This window comes from Corvus brachyrhynchos, unplaced genomic scaffold (assembly GCF_000691975.1).
Source record: "Corvus brachyrhynchos isolate BGI_N302 unplaced genomic scaffold, ASM69197v1 scaffold220, whole genome shotgun sequence".
In the NCBI taxonomy this organism is placed as follows: domain Eukaryota; kingdom Metazoa; phylum Chordata; class Aves; order Passeriformes; family Corvidae; genus Corvus; species Corvus brachyrhynchos.
The window spans coordinates 7,926,821-7,945,923 of NW_008236209.1; the positions used below are offsets into that span (position 1 = coordinate 7,926,821).

The window sequence follows — 19,103 nt, forward strand, 5'->3', positions numbered from 1 at the left end:
AGCAGCTGCATGAGGTAAATTCATCAAGTAAGTTCTTTGCTACAAGGGTTTAGTCTAATTCCTTTGCTGCAGTGGGGAGACACTGGCTACAGAATTTGGTGGTGAGGAGTCTGCATTGCTTGTATATTCTGCTTGTGGGATTCCTTCAGAACCAGGACATAGTGGGAGAAAAAAATAATGTATCCCCTAGAGCTGCTACAATTCCTGCAGGTCTTGAGTGATACAAAAATTGTAGCCCATGTCAAATGAGAAACATTTGTGTGATCCTGTGACCCTGCCAGATCCGGGTGCAGAACCTGTATTAGCCCAGCTTCATCATGTGCAATTTTAGATGCGTCTTTAAGGCATTATAGATGCCTTTCAGTGAGTGTGCTCCTGGCCTGAGGCTCTTACCTCTGCACAAGGGCTGGAGAAGGGCTGAAGCCAGATCCTTCTGTCTCCCTGGGCCCTCCTGCACCTTAGTATCTAAAATAAGATCGGTTGGCAACAGCAGGAGCACATCTTCATGGATCCTGTGTGAACACTCCTCCAGCTGCTGGGGTGGAGGGGTGACCCACAGGGCTGTGTCAAACCAGAAGCAGATCAAGATGGGTTCCTGGCTCCTGTGCCCACAGAGCCCACATGGGAGAGCTGGACTTCAGATGGCACAGCAGCTGCTGCAGAGTGCTTGTTTCTTTAGAACACTCTGGAAATACTGCATTTATTTGTGTTTCTCTAGCTGGGTGCTGTTGAGGGAGCAACAGTGAGGCTGCTATAGCCCCTTTCTTTCCCTTGCTCCCAAGGGGCTATAGCAGGTTAGTAGGGAGGGTGATGCTGGAGAGGTAATGGGATAGTCTGATGTGTCTTGACATCCCTGTGGCCTGCTGGTGTCTGTATGCTCCCTCTGACTGCAGTGCTGGTCTTGGGAATTGTCCTAGGAAGTGCCGGGACATCACAGCAAGGTCTCAAAAGCCTTCAGCTGTTCTGCTTTTGGCACTACCATTTTGGGGTTTGGGGTGGCAACAGCCTTTGGCCAAGAAGCAGGGAGTCAAAAGTCCATTATGTGCCTGGCACAGTTGCTTTGCTGTAATTAGTAAATTCTTCTTCTGAGGCAGATTTTGGAAGTGTCTGAAAAGGATTATTTAGCAATTGGATACCATAAGGGGCATTAATTTAAGTAGCAAGTTCTTCAGTCACTGTAAAGCTGTAAAACCTCTGTGATGTACATGAAACTACTCCAGACTCTGTAAGCTGCAGATCTGCCCCATGCCTGGAGGAACATTCATATAGCCATCATTAAACAGATGAGTTGTAGATACAGGCAGATTTAATACAGATACCAATGAAAGCTTACTTAGAAATGAAAACTGGTACATCATCCTAAAATATGGATCTTAAGTAAAAGATTTTGGTGTTTGTGTCTGAGAATATTGTCCCATCTGACTGCTGTCTTTTGGTAGGAGCCAGAAGAAATCTGGGAAGATTATATCCTAATGCTGAGAATGGATGCCTGCTAGCATAGGCAAAGGCATGTGTGCATGTCTGTGGGCAGTTTTGCAAATGCAATTTCTTCTAATTTTCTTTTTTAATATTAAAACCACCCAAAAGCCACCATGTGAGTAGAGATAGGATGGAGTAATGTTTTGCCTGGAAGTATGTTGCTTAACATTTCTCAGATGAGCAGTCTCCTATAGCAAATTAAATTTAAAGTGAAAACCTGTTTCTAGATAGCGACAAACTGTTGCAAGCTTTCACTTATGCTTTGTTGTGTGTTGATCTTCATAAGGCTTTAAAATATCTTTACTTGTATCCTTTCTTCTGAGTACTGTGTTTGTAGCTTTAACCCTTCATTAGCCAAACCTTCTCCGTTACCTACTATTCGTGACCTATTAAAATAAAAGTAGGAGTGATAACCCTGTTTTTCAGCCATTGCTTTGCTACATGATACAGACTAACAACTAGTCAGAAATTACCTGCTTCTGCATGACTTCCACGTGCTTAAATCTCATTGATGTCAATGGGAGTGTTACATGGAAGAGGACTGTGGGGAATAATTAAAAAGGACCCTTTTCTATCACAATGTGAAGAAAAAAATGTGGTTTCTTACTTGGGTACAATGAAAACCTGTAAATCATTAGAAACATTCCTGTCTCTAAAGAACCTGACATACTGCTTTGCTGTTGAGACATGCTTGGGTGAATGATGAGTAACTCACTGAGAAAAGTTCCTGAGTTGGGTTAATGCTTTTTACCAAGTCTGATCATGAAACAGGTTTGACGGCCTGGAAGAAGCCCGTGGTGTGATAGAATGAAAAGAAGGCATTTGTCAATGGCTTTTTCCACTGTTAATAACAAGTGAGCAGTATTTGACTGATGGAGGCCACCTTCTGTAAAGTGGGAGCTGGTCCAAATCTGCTGGTGGGCTGTGCCTCTGGTGTGAGCAGTGGAGAATCAGGCCTGGTCTTGACCATGTTGCTCAGCCTCTCTACTAACAAATGGAAATGCCTTTTACTGTGAATGTAACGTTACGTGTGTAATTGACAACAGCTACAGCTTTACCATCTGGACACATGGGTTGGCTGCACAGTGTGCATGCTTCCACACATGCACACATACATGTAGGCAGGTGTTGAACCAGAGGCAAGCATCCCTTTTTTTTCCATGGCATTTGTTGCTTATGCTAATCTTCATGGGTTTTAAATAGTCATCTACTATATTTTTCCTGTTTGTTTGGGGGTTTTTAATGCTTGTTGCCTGCAACTGCTCTTTGTAGCATCCTGTCCAGGTGATCACCTCTCCCTTTCCTTTTCCCTGTGCTTTTTTCTCCCTCTGTACCCAAGTCAGTCCTACTGAAAAGCTCCTTAGCATCCCTCCTCCTTCTGGACTCTGTCCTTCCTCCTGGTGCATTTATTAACTGCTTACCTAGTGAAGCTATTGTTTCTACTCGTACTGTGACTTAGCTGCTCTTCTCTTTCCTGTCTTGCTAAGTTGATACAGTTGCAGGTGATTTGCAGCCAAGACCCCCTATTATTTATTGCATGCTTGACCTACATCTGGGCCCCTTCATTTACTCCACGTGTCTTTAATGACTCCTTATCCACAGGCCCTGCCGCCTGGTGCACTTCAACCTTTACCAAAGAGGCCAGCACTTGAAAAAAACAATGGTGCCACCACAGTCTTTAACCCAAGCGTTTTCCACTACCAACAGGCTCTAGCCAACATGCAGTTGCAACAGCCTACATTCATCCCTACAGGTAAGTGTCTCCTCGCTTTCCCCACCATCATGGTTTATTTTGTGACCTTGGTGTTCAGCTAATGAGCAGTTTTGTAAGAGTCCTTAGCAAAAGAGTATTGGTGTGTAGGTTCATGTTAAAAATGGATGAAAAATTAACATTTGTTGTTTGACTTTTTTCCCTTCATCTACTACAGTTTAGAGCTTTTCACATGTAAAGATCCTTCTTAGCCCTTTTTGTGTGGTTTGGGGTTTTTTTAAAGCAGTCAAACTAAGAAAAATGTCTGCATGTTTCTTGAATTCACATTTTCTGTTTTTCTCCTTATGGTTCAACTGGTTAATCCCAAATTAATTCTTTGACTCTTGCGTAGCCGTCTTATGGACTCATGTTAAAGTGTCTTATGGACCTCTATGCATGCTCTCTTGAGCCTGTAGGCACCTTCCTGAGCTTGTATCTTACTGACCTACATATTGCAGCAGCTGTGATGTTTATAGAGGGAAAGGTTAGTCTTTAGTAAATACAGATTATATAATCCTCTTTAAAGGCATATATTTCCCTCTTTCTTGTCTTTTGACCAGTACAATACCCTAAGATTTTTAAAAGCAATTTAACTCCCAGCTTTTATTGTACCTTTAAGGTCTCAGAGTTAAATTGAAAGATACAGTTCAGTAATTCTTATAGGACTGGAAATATTAATGTGGCAGATGTGACTGACTTCTGACTGGCAAATTAACTGCAGTCAAATGAAAACCAAAACCTGCTTAGAGTGGAAAGTATTATAAGTGGCTGAATTAGGACTATTCCAGGGTTGATACCTCGTGTTTTAGTATCATTATTATCGTTCAGAGCATCATAAGAAAATTAATGCCCAGTGTTTTTAATGTTTAATGCTGTATTTACTTGTCAGATGATGTTTCCAAAAATACACCAAGTGTTTCTCTGGGCTGACCCCTGGAGGTGAACACACAGTGAACCTGCACTGTGGCCCTGTTGTTCTTTGGGGTCGGGGGAAAAGCTTTAGAGACAATCCTGTCCTGAGAGCAAACTTTCTCAGGTGGAGTGTGGGTCCAGGGAACGGGGACCTAAACCCTGTGCTTATGTGGCCTTTCTGTTATGACAGCCCTTGGAAGCACTTAGAACTCAGCAGCTGCCAAGATGTTCTTCCAGGGAAGTGGATTCTCATGTGGAGAGGTGGAGTCGTAGCCTTTTACCTTGTGCTCTGCAAAGTGTTGGAGGGGCTGGGCTGAGCTGACCTTACAATAGTTCTGTCAGATGCCAAGTGAAATACTTCTTCAGGAAGCACAAAACAGAAAACAGGAAGCACTTTGGGGAATGCCAGGTCCCCCAGCTGGCTACACACTTCTCTTCCTCAAGGTCGCAGTTGCCAAAGTTGACATAAGGACATGCATTTCTGATGGAATACCATAAATCAGCTGTACCCAGCTGTACTTGCTGTGCTGTGGTGCTGGTCTTATGGCAGTGAAATTACTGCAGGGCTGATGCATAACAGGGCTGCTTACTGTCATCTGCTCTTTTCTGAAGACATTAATGCTGGGCAGAGCAGCAAATTTCCAGTCAGAGGATGGATCTGTGATGAATTTATGTTACACATCAGACTCCAGATCTGGGCTCGGCCTTGGCAGCGCTCAGGAAAGCAAAGCAGAGAGGTGGCACATTGCAGCCCTCACCGTGGGGAGGGGAAGGGAGCTGTTGCTTTTCTTAGTATCTCCTGTTCAGTTGTTGAGAGATCAACATCATGGGTTGCCATGGCAGGGGGAGTCAGGCTGTCTCTTGAAAACAGCATCACCACTGCAATTTTTTCAAGTCCAGAAAAATAAATGCCTCTTTCAGCTTAAACTAGAGACTTTGAATCCCAGTCCCTGCTTGTGGGAGTAAATTGCTTTTGGAAAGTCAGTTTTAACATGAGTGTGACGTTCTTCTAAGGGCAGTGTTTTTTCTGCTGACATGATCAGAAAGAAATCAGCATACCCAATACCCAAGAAATCCCAAACAACCCAGATTTCTGGGATTAATCGTGTCATATAATACCAAGGTGGGAGGAGTTTATTCTCTACTACTCAAGAATTAAAGAATTAATTTGGTTTGCTATGATCTCTTAAAACTGAGTTTAAACTATTTGTCTACCAATATGCAGAATTTGTTTGCATGTGCTTAAATATTGAATGCTGCAAGGAGAATACCTGCTTTTTAGTTAAAGTGATATCTAACACTGAAGCTTCACTAATGAAATATCCCTTTTGTTCATCTTTCCACGCTTCCATGCATGGTGTGCAGGGTCAGTTCTGTGCATGACACCCACTGCAAGCGTTGGTAGGTTTTTCTACACAAACTTCTCAATTTTTCCTAATCTGAAAGAGATTGCAAGTTAGTATGCATCAGTGAGAACCTGGGTGGTTGAGTGGTGTGATTGTCTATCTGCTGTCTTCTTTGAGGCTTAAATGGTTGTATCCCTTTTAATTTCTGTGCAGTGCAGTGTTTCATGTGACTTATAATAAGAGAATCCAAGGTGATGTGTTTCCACCCCTATTTAGTTCTGCTTCAGAGACAAGAATCTGTCACTTAAATGTCTTTACAACCTATTTAAGTCATTGTCATCTAACACAAGGAAATAGCAATGGGAGGATCCTGTTGGCTTATTTTGTTTTATTTTGTATCAAGCAACAGGCAGACTTAAGTTTGGATTTTTAGTTGTTCTTCTGAGGATATTTTAGGAGATTGGTTTAACAAAAGTGCTAAGGAGGAACACATCTGGGGTCAGCCCCCCTGCCAGAGCAGGGTGCTGCTTGTACAGTGAGAGAAGCAGGATTTGGACCATGGACTGGCTGGAGAGTCATCTCTGTAGGGCAGTGTTAGGTGTGCAGGTACAGGAGATCATAGGGAGTTACCACTGCAGATATACGTGGGATGCAGGGAGGCAGTGGGTCTGAGTATGTGCTCATTAGTGCTGCAGGGATCCACTCTGTTCAGGCTCAGCATCTGGGTCTTACTGAAACCTCTGCAGGCCTTTGAGGACCTTCCCCTCTGTCTACAGCTGCTGAGCACAGCAGGGTGGGTGAAAGCTGAACTTTCATCCTCTAGCCAAGGTTATGCAAGACTACCAGCATCCAGGTGTGTGCCTGCATTAGTCAGAGGGAGAGAAGCAGGAGCCCTGGGGAGGGTGCAAGGCTTTCCAAGAGCAGGTCTGGAAGCTCTGGCATGAATGGCTAAACACTCTGCTCTTGAACCTGCCTATCTCTATAGAGCAGGGAGGACACATCACTTGCATAATAAGGAGCCGAGTCCCTCAAATACAGCTCTGCCTGTAGGAAACCCCAACCCACACGTTCCAACATCTCATGGCCAGAGTGTGCACAGCCACAGCCACATCCTCCTTCCCTGCTGGGGCTGGCCGTGGCTGCTGGGGTGGAGGGGAAGGCAAGTCTGCTTCCCCACCACATGTTTGTGGGGATGGCTGGGCCTTCCTGTGGACTTCTCGGCCCCGCAAAACCCTCTCGGGTTTGGGGAATGCCCATGTGTGCACCAGAGCATCCCTTCCAGCACCGTGCTCTGTGGGACGCACAGCTTCAGGAGGCTGCCAAAGCTCCCTGCTGCCGTGTTGTTCTTTTGGATGCTCTTCCTGCAAATTGTAGCTGTTCAGATGCATTTGTGTATTTTTCCCTCTCTGTCCCATCCCCTCTTCATCTCCCCCACCCCGCAAGAGGGGAGTTTTGCCAAATCACATAGAATTAGGGTGGAAAGGAAGCATGCTGAATTTGTACAGAGAGAGCTCAGTCTGCCAGCCGCTCGTTTGCCATGCCTCCAGCTCTGTCCCATGCCAAAACATTGTCCCTGCTAGAGAGAGGCAAGAAGACCTGGTGACAGGGCTGCAGCAGCTGCTGCGAAGTGCATCATGTACCTCTGGTTGCTGGCGGGGACAGGGTGGGGAGGGAAGGGGACAAGCTTTCCCAGGCGGGCGGGAGGGTGCGCTTGCCAAAATGTCCCCACCCAAAGGAACGTGCACTGGCTGTGTCTAACTCCCCACGGGTGCGAGCTGACATGGGCTTTTGCTAGCACACCCATCCTCTCCCCCCTTTGGAAATTTGGCCCTCGGAGTCTAATACATCATTGTTCTGCTTATAAATGTACTAAGTGTTGAGAATGTTTTGGTTTTTTCCTTAATTATAATTGTAATTGGCTTTTCCCCTTCTCTCTTGTTTATTTTTTTTCCCAACGCTGTCTTGCTTTGCACTGTGATTGCATGCTGCGCCCCGATGTGTCCTTCATGACGATGTCACATGGCTTGTTGCTGTGATTCCTGCCACGCCCCCAAATCCACCACATGTTGCCATGGTTACATAAAACCAACCAAACAAACAAAATGTATATACACTCCACCCTCCCGTATGTCGCTTCCATGGTTCCCTTCCGAAAGTGCCCATGATGCACGGTGCTACGCCCACCACTGTGTCTGCAGCAACAACTCCTGCCACCAGCGTCCCCTTCGCTGCAACAGCTACCGCCAATCAGGTTTGGCCCTTTCAATGGCTTTCTTTCACGTGTTCAGATCTCGAAGACCGGGCGAGGGGCTGGATCCCGTGCAGGGTCGAGCGCCATTCCGCCCTGCTTGGCGCAGGCTCGGGCTCGCAGAGGCAGCGTGTGCGTGTGTGTGCGTGCGTGTGGCCGGGGATCCAAGGGGGCTGCTCCTACCACCTGCGGGATGGGCACAAGCCCAGCCGGAGTGTAGGGATGGGCGATTGGCAGGGGTGCAGGCTCTCCTCCAAAAACACACCTCCCCCCGGGTCCTCAAAAAATGGGCTTTAAGTCTCCTGAGCATAGAGTCACACAAGACCTGCAGCACTTCTGCTTTCAGTCTCAAGCAGAAATATTACCCCGAGCATCCTTCCGTGTGGTATTTTGGCATGTTCTCTCTGGGCTGGAAAGCGGAAGTGGTAACACAAAGTAGCCTCCCCCCACCACAAAATTGGACTCTAAAAACTACCAAAAAATCCCCAAACAACCAAAAATCAGGGGTGAGGCTGTGAAGTCTAAAGTTTTTTTTATGCCAATAGCATGTCACCCATCCCTACAGAAAGGATTCTGGATGTGCAGTACGTGCCATTATAGCACTGCCGTAAGTGTACAGGATTCCATGCATGTCTGCCGAGCTATAATTCTTTCCAAAACTTTCCTCTGAAGATACCGAGTGTGATGGCTGCTTCTGCACCCGTCCTGAACTGTATATGCACAACCTGTCCTAGTGATGCTTCCTGATAATTTGGTGTGACACAACTTCTCCCAGTTAGACCAGAGACATTTCAAACAGTTTTTAAAAAAATTTTCCCCCAGTACTAATTTTAGCATTTTTATTTGTCATACTCTCAGGTTTGGAGCTATTGCAAAGAAATTGGGGTGTCACTTTATTCTGTTGGAGGCTGTTAGCCATGCTGAATGCCAGTAATATCTCTGGGGGCATCCTCTAGTCTTTTGCTGGTTGTGAGGTCATGAGGATTTCAGTAGGAGTTTTGCCTGCATAAGTCCTAGGCAGTGTTTTACTGCTCACAGTAGGAACTGCCAGTCTTTTTCTGTGCTTTGTCATTATTTTCAGGTAGATCAGGTCTTACTCAGACTTGTATTGGTCATGAGAGAAAAGTAGAAATTCCTGTGCAGTGTTGCTCTGTGGCTGTATGAGTCCTGTTTCAGCCAGATAGTTTCAGGGCATTTCTGTAGTCTATGGAGTCAAAATCCCAGTACAATCACCAGGTACTCCACAAGGCATCAGTAGTGGTGCAGATACATTGTACCTAATGTGTAGCAAAATACAGACTTGGGAGTGGATCCTGTTTTAAGACACTGATGTACTTATTAACCTGATACTGAAGACAGAATAAACAGCCCGATCTCAAGGCAATGTTTTAATGTGTTGTGTTCTTTGGTTTTTTTTTTTTTTTGCTGTAGATATCCCAGTTATCAGTAGATGAACTGAGTAGCAGCATGTTTGTTTCACAGATGTAGAAGTTCCCGATAGAACAGTAAGTTCCTTTTTGGTATTTCTCTTCACGGTGAATCAATTTGTACATGGGCACTGCATCCCCTAAACACGGGGCTGGCTCAGGGAGAGGGATGAGCCCATGGGACCCCACTGGCTTCATGCTCTGCCAATTCAACAGGAATTCAGCAGCTGCAGCATGGACACGGACCAGCCGCATGGTTTATAACGAGCACTGTTTTCTGTGTCTCAAGTACTTGTTCTGCGGTGTTCGCCACCTCCCTGTGCATTCCACCAGTCCCATGGCTCTGTTTACAGGTTGCTCTTGCTCTACACGGCTCCCAGCTGCCTGCAGATGCCTCTGGGATTTGCAGTGTTGATGGCAAAGACTGCTCTGGTAATGAGTCAGATGAAAAGGTGTAACTTCTCTTTTGCTATTAGTGATATATTTCCTTTCCTGGGGTGAGCAGAATTGGGTCAGCAGCAGCTGCTGTGCATCTGCAAGGCTGGCTTGGTCTGGGCAGAGCTCTGCTAGTCAGCTGCAGAGAGGGCCTGGCTCATGGTGGGTTCAAAACCAGAATGAATGTCATAAGCAACACAGTCTTCATCCCACCTGCAGATCCTGGACTTCCCTAAGGTGATAGTTTCCTCTGAGGGGAATGATGGAGGAATTTGTCCTTGGACTTACAGAATATTATTTCACAGGCATAGCAGCAGTGTCATTTTTCCATTGCTTTTCTTTGTGAGTTTTAGCTGATGTTCATGAGCGAAAATCCCTGGATAGTTTCAGTTCTTGACTGTGTTTTTTTACCCCAAGAGAGTAAAGAGCAGTTCAGCCAATTCAACAAGAGGTCACCAGATTTTCTCAAAGCAGCCATTTAGTATATGCAGATATGCAACTCATTACTTCCTTAGGTCATATATTACAGGCAAGTACTTAAATGCTGGAAATTAATTTGGCAAGCAATTCTGTAGTGATATCTATTAGCAATCAACAGAAGCTACTTTCTCAGTGATGGTCCTTATCTCTGCTGACCTTAATTAAGTACCATATGTATACATGACCTGCTAACTGTGGCCGTGGACCTTGTTCATCAGGGGTGACACCAAGCTTATCCACGTTAGTGAAAATGTTCAGCTTAGACTGTACTGCTGTTTCAAATGACACACAGACATGACACCTGGCATGTTAACCCATTTCCATAACGTGTAAAACAGCCTGTTCCACCCAATATGGAAATCGTTTGATTGGAAGAGCTTAATCTTAAAGTCTTTTGAGATTGTTTTCAGCATTTTTTCAGGAAACTTTCCCTGAGTGGGACTTCGGTAACTGAAACACTTGCTGCTCTGACAGATGTTTTTCTTTTCCTCCAGGGCTGAAGTAGCCCTGGTAGCCAGGCTGGTTAGTCTAGCTCTGCAGGACATAAGTTGTTGGGTCCTTCAGTGGAGGATTTTCATAAGTACATCCCAGAAGAGGCAATTTGCTCACATAAGAGGGTCCCCTGAGCACAGGGTTTCTGTGTCTGTGTTTCATCTCTGGGCTCAGTTTGCCTCTGGCTCGTCACTCCTTAGGATCAGATTTAATGTGACTGTCTGAAGGAAATGAGCTAACATGAATCAGGGATTCCTTTGGCTCTCTCCTTAGTCGCCCTCTACCTGGCATCCCATCCAAAAATCAGACTATTATTTGTCCACCTCCCTCTTTCACTATTTGTCCTGTCATCGTCAAAAAAAGCCATAGGTGCAGATTTAAGAGGATGCCAAGTTGTGTTATTGGTGGTTCACCCTACATCAGAAAATTAATGGAATAAAATGTCTCTCTGCAACACACAAATGACAACCTCTTGGGCAACACAGTGAGGATGTAAAAGTATTAGAATGACTTTAAATTATAGATGTATTAACTTCTCACTATTTCTTTTTTGTTGTTTTTTTTCTTTCCCCTACAGCAGACCACGTTGAAATTCTGAACAGTAAAATTATGGAGCACCAGGACTTCTTGGTGGGAAGCTGCGCATGGCCTTTCTGTATATATTCCCCTCTTCCCTCTATTGTTCTCTATCACCTCTACAGTAAGCCTGTTGCAGCCTACATGTTAACCAAAAACTGATCAATGGGAATGTCAAAAAAAAGAAAAAAAAAAAAAGCACTATAGAAACAATTAACAAACAGCGCTCTGTTATATGAGATATACAAGTAGGAAATTATAATAGACTTTTATAACACATTACTTTAACACACTTAATCATTTTATGACTACCATCCTGATAAGTGCATCTGCACAGTGGACTGTTGGTTTACTGTATACTATCGATGGATAAATGTTTGTCTTGTTTTTAAAGTGTTATCTTACTGTTTTGTTTACATCATAGACTATTGATTTGTTTTAAAGTGTACATCATTATCAAGTATACTCAATACCATTTTTTCATTATTGTTATGTCTTAAGTTTTCATATTCTGTAGGTTTTATGGGGTTTTGTTTGTTTTTTTACTAAAAATGTTATTGTGGGAAACAGGAATTATGTGCTTGAAAAACACGACACAGGAATGTTCTGCCCTTTGCTGGATTTTGTTGTTAATGTCAGCTGAAGTTCCTTATGTTAAATGCTCCTTTTATCATTTAAAATTTGCCTTCAGATAGTCTCCAAATTTTTAGTACCAGTGAAATGAAAGGACAGCTGTCATTTTTAGTCCAGTTCAGGGTATTTCTTTCAATACAATGAGCTGATTCTGGAAACTTTAGGAAAAAAACCCCAAAACCACAAAAGCCCAGGCTCAGTAGGGACAGGAACAATTTGATCAGACAGGGGTAAGCATCAAGGGATTTCTGCAGCTCTCTTGTCCATTGAAGTGCATTCTCAGCTGCAAACGGCGCACAATCTCTCTCGCTGTTTTCATGGTGCAGTCAAAACAAAAAAACAAAAAAATGGTGGTGGAGTGAGACAGCTTCAGTTGGGCAGAAGCTCATTGCATTGGAGAGGAGCAGGTGCCAGCCGTTGGCTGGGGAGGGCCCGGGACCATGGCTCAGCCCAGGCTGGGTAGCACCAAGCCCTGGGGCTTGTCTCCACCATGCATGCTGAAACATTTTGGCCTGAAATCTTATATGTGTCTCTTCTTAAAATTTTGTCAGCATGCCCCATTTGTTTAATCACCATTTTCTGTAAGTGGGTGATTTTTCTTCCCCGTGATCTCTGGCCCTTTAAAGCAAACACAGCAGTAACAAAGCAGCAAAAAGCTCAGCATAAGCTTTCTGCTGTAGATAAACATTCATCTTAATGGAGTTCCTGTAGGTCAGTGGATTTATTTTGGCACCTTCTACTTGGTCAAGAGCAATGTTTGCTGCACAACAAGGGCTAGTTCTCAATACCTCCTTTTCATACGCATGAATAAAACCATTTCACCCTGTGCACCCTGGACACCCCTGCCTGTTGTTATGCTGCATTGCTGAACAATCTGGCTGCAGAAATGCATTTTGGTTGAGGATACCACCAAACCATTTGGTTGAGGATACCATCCCTGCCATAGCTCTAGATAGTCATTGGCATTATGGGAGAGATGGATTTGCTGCTGTAAATCCACAAACTCCATACAAGGAGAAAGAGAGTCAAGCAAGAGGCCAGCTCACAGTGTCTGGAGGGGCGACCACCCCGAGCTCAGAGTGGTCCTGTAGAGTGCCAAATTCAGACAACCAGATTTTCTTCTCTTTTCCTACTTCCTTGGCCTTGGTTAGATTTTCCTTGCCCCCTCTCCTGCAGTGTGAGCACGGATAGTTTACTAGATGTGTATCTCCATGGGCCACAAGTGATGGAGTGGGACCTAGGATGCAGCCTGTGGCGCCCCAGGGCAGGTTCTGACCATCTGCCCATGGAGACTCACTCATAGCATGAACCTTTGAGGAGCCCAGCTCAAAAAGGCCTTGAGGAATCTTTTTGTTCAATTCAGCAGACTTTGAACCACATCCTGATAGAGAGGGGAAAAAAACATCCCCCCAAGACCTCCTTTATGGACCCTGAGTTTGACAGTTGCTTGTGTCCGTGGATGTTCCCCAGCTATCCACGCTCACAAGCAGCAGAGTGGCCTGAAATCAGTGACTCTGATTTGTATTGGCGACCACATACCTGTTCTTTTCACCACCGAGTTTCTGTTTCCCAAAGCCATAACATTGTTAGAGGAAAAAGTGGATTTGAGTACTTCCTGTTTGAAATTATTTGTGTATCAAAAATGGGTTTTGCACAACCTGTGCCAGTGCCTCAACAAAGAACAGAGCTGATCTTCTTAAGCCAGAAAGGATGCATTCAAGCTTGTATGGCTTTATGAGTTCAAGGAGGTTGAAATTTTTTCAGTGCTAAATGGATTTTTGTATATCTTGACACTTTGATGTAACCTCCTATTTTATTTATCGACTTAAACATCTGGCATAGATGTGCATAGAATGTAAACCTAGAATACAGCTGTTTTCATGTCACATTTAAAGCACTGAAAACAAAAGGTGTTAAAGGATTATTTTTTATTAAAGAGGTCCAGTGAGGGATGTTCAGGGTAGTTATATTAGGTGCCACAACAGTTTTTATATTGCTGGCAAATTTAGAGTTAATTTGTAAATGAGTTTAAGGAAAAAAAAGCTTGAAGCACTAAACTTCACCAAATTCAAAACAATCTTGGCAAAAATGCCATTTTGAGGTAGCACTATTTAAACCAGTTGTGCAATGACTTGCTCTAATTTTCTTTGTTCAAGAAAGAAAAGAAAAAAAACCAGTCGCCAGACTATAAATTTCCTAAATAGACTATTACAAAGTCACCAAGCTAGTTAGTGACTCTAAACAAATGTCATAAAAGCATGAATATCATCTTTTATTTGACAAGAGATGTATGTAAGTTTGTTTAAATTGATATAATTTTAGTGACATTTTTATAAGCTTCCCACTTTCCATGAACCTATATTTTTTATTTATCCAAAGTTATTTCTCTTTGTCCATTTCTCTCAGCCTTATGCAAACAATATGCAAGAAATGCTGAAACTTGGATAAAACGGGTCATGCAGAGGGAAAATGAAAGCTGAGATTGATAATTTTCATGAAAAAAAGTTGTTAGTAGTTTCAATAAAAAGTACTACTACTAAACTGTAACATAAGCAGACAATAAAAGAGGGATTTAAAATAAAATGGATTCATAAAACTATTAAGATTATTTTTGTTAAATACAGTGTTTTTAGTAATTTGGAACATGATTTCACAATCAGCCGTGTTTTTTAGTTGGAAATTTTTAGCTGATGATTTTTGACTGTGTATTTTTGCATAGCAACGTTCTAGAAGCTGTTATGTCCCCGGGCAGCCCATGCAGGCCCTCTTCCCAAGCGCTCCGATGTGCTTTTGCTCCCAGCCACCCCACTGCTCCATGCTCGCAGCGTTCCCCAGGGTCGGCACGGCCGGGCTGGGGTGCCGCTGCTCCTCCCGCTGTGCCACTGTCCCACCGGAGCGGGGACTCGACAGAGCCAGCACTGGAGCTGGGTGTATGTTGGTGGCACAGGTGGCTGGAGCAGGACACACGTGTGCTGGCAACATCCTCTGGCCTGGCTCGGGCTGGCACTGGCGCGGTAGGAGTAGCCCTAGGACACGCGGGTACACAACGACTGAGAAACTGGAGTCCTCGTTTTGTTTATCCCTTGTACATTTCACAGACATGAAAATTGAAAAAGGTGAAATTTATGAGGAAAATCTAATTTCCCATTCCTGTTGAATGGATTTAGTTTGATATTGACCTGATTTTACCATGTGCCTGGTGAAGGCCTTAGAGTATATACTGTATGTTAAAGACTGTAATAACTTAAAAAAAAAAAAAGTAGTTGATAGCCTAATCCAAATGTAAATAGAGCTACAACTCATTGTTAGTAGGCTACAACGCATTAATTCATGTCATATATTTTAATTTCTCTACCATTAGTTTTTAAGGTTTTCATTATTGCTTCTTTTGATATCTTTGGTAACTAATGAATTTAATTTTGAAGGAGAGTTAGAGAAAGTTTTAAATTTTTAATACATGTATTCAGCCCATTTAGTTATATTCTAAACCAACACTGAAGCATGGTAAGGTATAGAATACAGTCCGTAACTAGTTTGTATAGTTTACAGTTTAAGAACAAAATTAACTTTGTATGTAACTCCTACAATGATAGATTCATTGTTAACTAATTATATTAAGTTGTTGTTGCTATGGCAACAAAACTACAACATGGCTACCTTTGTATACATTATTTGTGAAATTTTCACATGTAAATTAAAAGTGATGTGTAACAGTATGAGCTTGTTAAAGGTACAGTTCAATACTGTCAGATAAAGATATGATTGAATATTTTTAAAATCCCAAAGTCCCATGTGAACGCTGAATTTGTGTCTTTAAGGTCACTTTTTCAGTCAAGAAGTTTACAACACATGGATTTAGAGTCAGGTTTTATAGCTTGTAGAAATTGTTGTGTGGCAAGGGTTATTCCACAGTATTTTCACTTCGGAAACACGGCAGCCTGTATTTACAACATAGTAACCGGTCTTGCTTTCATTTCACATTCATTCACACGGTGGGAATTCAGAATTAATCTGTTTCAGTACTGTAGCTTTGCCTGCAATTTTCTTTTCTCCAGAAATTGAACACTCACACAATTACGTTATGATCAGGGCTAAATAATTAAGCATATAACTATTTTAATACTAATTTATATTAGCAAAAACTGTACATAAGAAAAAAAATATTGTGGAATGACCCCGTAACAGTGTTGAAGATACAAATATGCTGCAGTTAAACTGATTCAGTTAGTGTACGAATGTGTGAGACACACCTTTTTTGCACTTATGTACATAGTCCACAAAAGAAATCCTTGGAACTTATTTTGAATATAAAAAGTCTGTAATAATACAGGAAAAGTTTGTAAAAGAGATAGGTATTACTAAGGCTTTGAAAAGGAGGAGTTTTTTGCTATAAAACTTATCTGAAAGCATGATGTTGCTTTGCTGTTGTAAAAGCTTTGTAGTTTGCCATAGCTTATTATACAGCAGACTGATAACAGGTCAGCTCCAACCTGCAGCACAGAGAATGGGAAACGGTGCGGAATGAATTAGTAAGGTCACTAGCAAAGATTCAAATTACTTTTTTTAATCAGCCTACATTTTCAAACACACCCCAGATCATGTTTCTGATAGGTTATGTTCTCAGTGAATCATATTAGGACTGGTAGGTCCATGGCAGCACACACACATTTTTTCCTAGCACCTAATCCTATATTTTCTCTGGAAGTGTTTGTCTGTCGGAGGTGACTGTCATTGTGGCAAGTGTTTTAAATCCCAGAGCGAATTTGAAATGTCACAACTACTTTTTAACCTTTTGGGGCAAGGTAACAAAATGGAAGGACCTGGTGAGCCATAGATGGACAGGGATGGGTTGGGATTGTCTGGGACCAGTTCTTTCTGCTGTGTGACAGCCGTGCTGCTCATTTGAGAGGCACATGGTAGTGCTGCAGGTGGTGCTGGGGCAGGGAGGTGAAGGCTCGTAGCAGTGTGGCCAGCTGGGTGCTCCAGGCTGGGACTAACAAGCCCCTTTGAGTTGCCACCACAGAAGAGCAAAGCTGTGGCCCCTCAGTGAGCAGCCTCTTGTTCCTGTTTGTGTTGGTACCGCTGGGGCTCTGCAGTGCTGGGGGATTTTGGAGCAGCTGAAGCGCCTGTGTTGACCCATTTATTTTTGATTGGAACAAGTTTCAGTTTTCGTTGGATTTTTTTTTTAAGTACTTTTTTTTTTTCCCCCCCAAACCCAAGCCCTTGCTTTGCTTCAGAGAAGTAGCTGGTTTTGATGTGAGTCTGGTCCTTACTCCAGCAGTGAGTCAAGTCCCCCAGAGCAGAACTGGTGGGAGGTGGCACCCAATGTCACTGTCGCCCTTTCCTGGCTGCCCCAGGGTTGGGGGCTGAGCTGTTGCTGCCCAGTCCAAGACCAGCTCCTTGGCCAGCATTCCTGACTCCTGGCGATGCCGGTGTGTGCTCAGCCAGCCCACTCTGCACCATGGGGCTGTGCAAATGGTGGTTTGCTGAATTGGAGTAGCCCCAGGGTCTTTAAAATGAGGAAAAATCAGATGTTGCTTCTCTCCGTGGTGTTATATAATAACCTAGATTTTAATACAAAATAATCAGCTAGTTCAAGCCACCACACGATTAAGGCTTCCTTTTGCCATAGTCAATTGCTATAATCAAGCTCTTTCTCATTTCTAGGATTATGAGAGAAAAATATTTTGCACTATGTGAAATGAATCATAGCTGGTCAAACTTCATTGGAGTATGAGCATGATCATGACAACACTGCTAGAATCTTTGCTAGTGATCTTTACTGACATCCTCTATCATCAAAAATAACTCTATATGCCTCTCAAAGGAGATATTTAAACATACAAAATAACACAACTGTTAAATAAAATGAAGTTATTTTTCCAAACACACAACAGAGAGAATTACCTGACACCGAATTACAAGGTTCCAGTTCTTTATTACTGTACACAGATGCTATTTGATAGTGGTGGAAGCCAAATGATTTTGTTGCCATGGCTTTTGTATCCTAGCAGATGAGGGGATGATAAGACCATTCTTAGATTGGATTATGGGATTTTTTTTTCTTTCCAATTAGCTTTGTTTTAATTTTTTTTTTTTTAGATCATGAAAATGAACTGACTCCTCACCCTTTATTACATCACCTGACAACAGATCACTTTTTTTTTTTATAAATAGAGAATTGTATTTTAGGCAATCACTAAAATCAAAGAAAGAATGTTCTCCTAAATTGTCAATTTTAAATTTAAATATATAAAAACATTTATACTGTACTGTGTAAAGTAGATCTTTGAAGCACATTCTTCTTTTCATAGGCATTTCTGGTAAAACAAAATAAGGGAAACATTAGTTATCAATTTAATGGTATAGTTTAGAAAATGTATACAAACAACTACACTTAGCCCTGTGGAATTGTAAGAAATTAAAATATCATTGGATCCAGACTGGCGTAGGTTAATGCAGTATTTCAGTTCCATAACAGGATAGTTCATTCCCTCAACTGCTACCAACAGGGTGTACGCTTTGAATTTATTTTTCTTTTTGCCACATTATATTGCTATAGTGCTTGTACGTGCTTTAGAAATGTGCATAATGCTACTCATTTTAGTATGTTACTTCTATATTGTTATTGTTTATTTTTTGATCTTTTAATAAAGTGTATAAAATTCTTGGTTATGTTTTTTATGGATCCATATCTACACATTAATAGGAGTTTACTTTAAAAACTTTTCCAGTTCCAGTTTATTAGTTCCAAACTTCAAAGATTATGATGTAAAAATAATAACTAATGAATTTGAATCAATGTTATATCTGAAGTGTAGATCAACAGAATAAATTTCTTTCCAGAAAATACCTTCAGTATTTTGAATTCTATGTAGCCAGTGCCTCCTTTTTACTGGATGCATTTGGCCTATCATATTAAAGTTACTAACACAAGACAGACATTTGTATTTTAGAAAAATAAAAAGTAAAACTTTCCAGATGCTGCCTTTTGATTTCTCTCATGCCTTAGACTTAGGGACGTGAGTAACTGCCCTTGTGAAGTCCAAGTGTCAGTCCAGCCTTGGCACACTTTGGGGACACGTGATGTGGTCTGCTTGGCTTGTTATTTTCTATGCTTCCTTTCTGATCCTGTCTGTGATGTGATTAGAGAGGAGATCAGAGCTGTGCATTTGAAGATAACCATGAAGAATAAATCAACTCCCATTCAAAGGCCTGCAGCTTTTGTAGCACAGTGATGTGTGTATTAATTTTTCTCTCTCAGCATTCAGGCTCACATCTCTGGCTGGCACAACCTGGGGCTGCCTCTCACCATGGTCTGGAGC

General features: G+C 42.5%; 1 protein-coding gene across 7 annotated transcripts in view; it reads left to right on the forward strand.

The window, feature by feature from the left end:
* MBNL3 (muscleblind like splicing regulator 3) overlaps positions 1-18,755 on the forward strand; it is a 93,654-nt gene extending 74,899 nt beyond the window's left edge. For 2 of the 7 annotated variants that reach the window (XM_008641952.2, XM_017743246.1), the window contains exons 6-10: positions 3,082-3,232; positions 5,507-5,542; positions 7,644-7,738; positions 9,167-9,240; positions 11,147-18,755. In XM_008641952.2, coding sequence (XP_008640174.1) covers positions 3,082-3,232; positions 5,507-5,542; positions 7,644-7,738; positions 9,167-9,223 — 339 coding nt within the window. In that variant the 3' untranslated portion in view covers positions 9,224-9,240; positions 11,147-18,755. The remainder of the gene's footprint in view (positions 1-3,081; positions 3,233-5,506; positions 5,543-7,643; positions 7,739-9,166; positions 9,241-11,146) is intronic. The other 5 variants (XM_017743254.1, XR_001864956.1, XR_001864954.1 and 2 more) reach the window with 5 other exon arrangements.
* Positions 18,756-19,103: the final 348 nt, after the last annotated feature.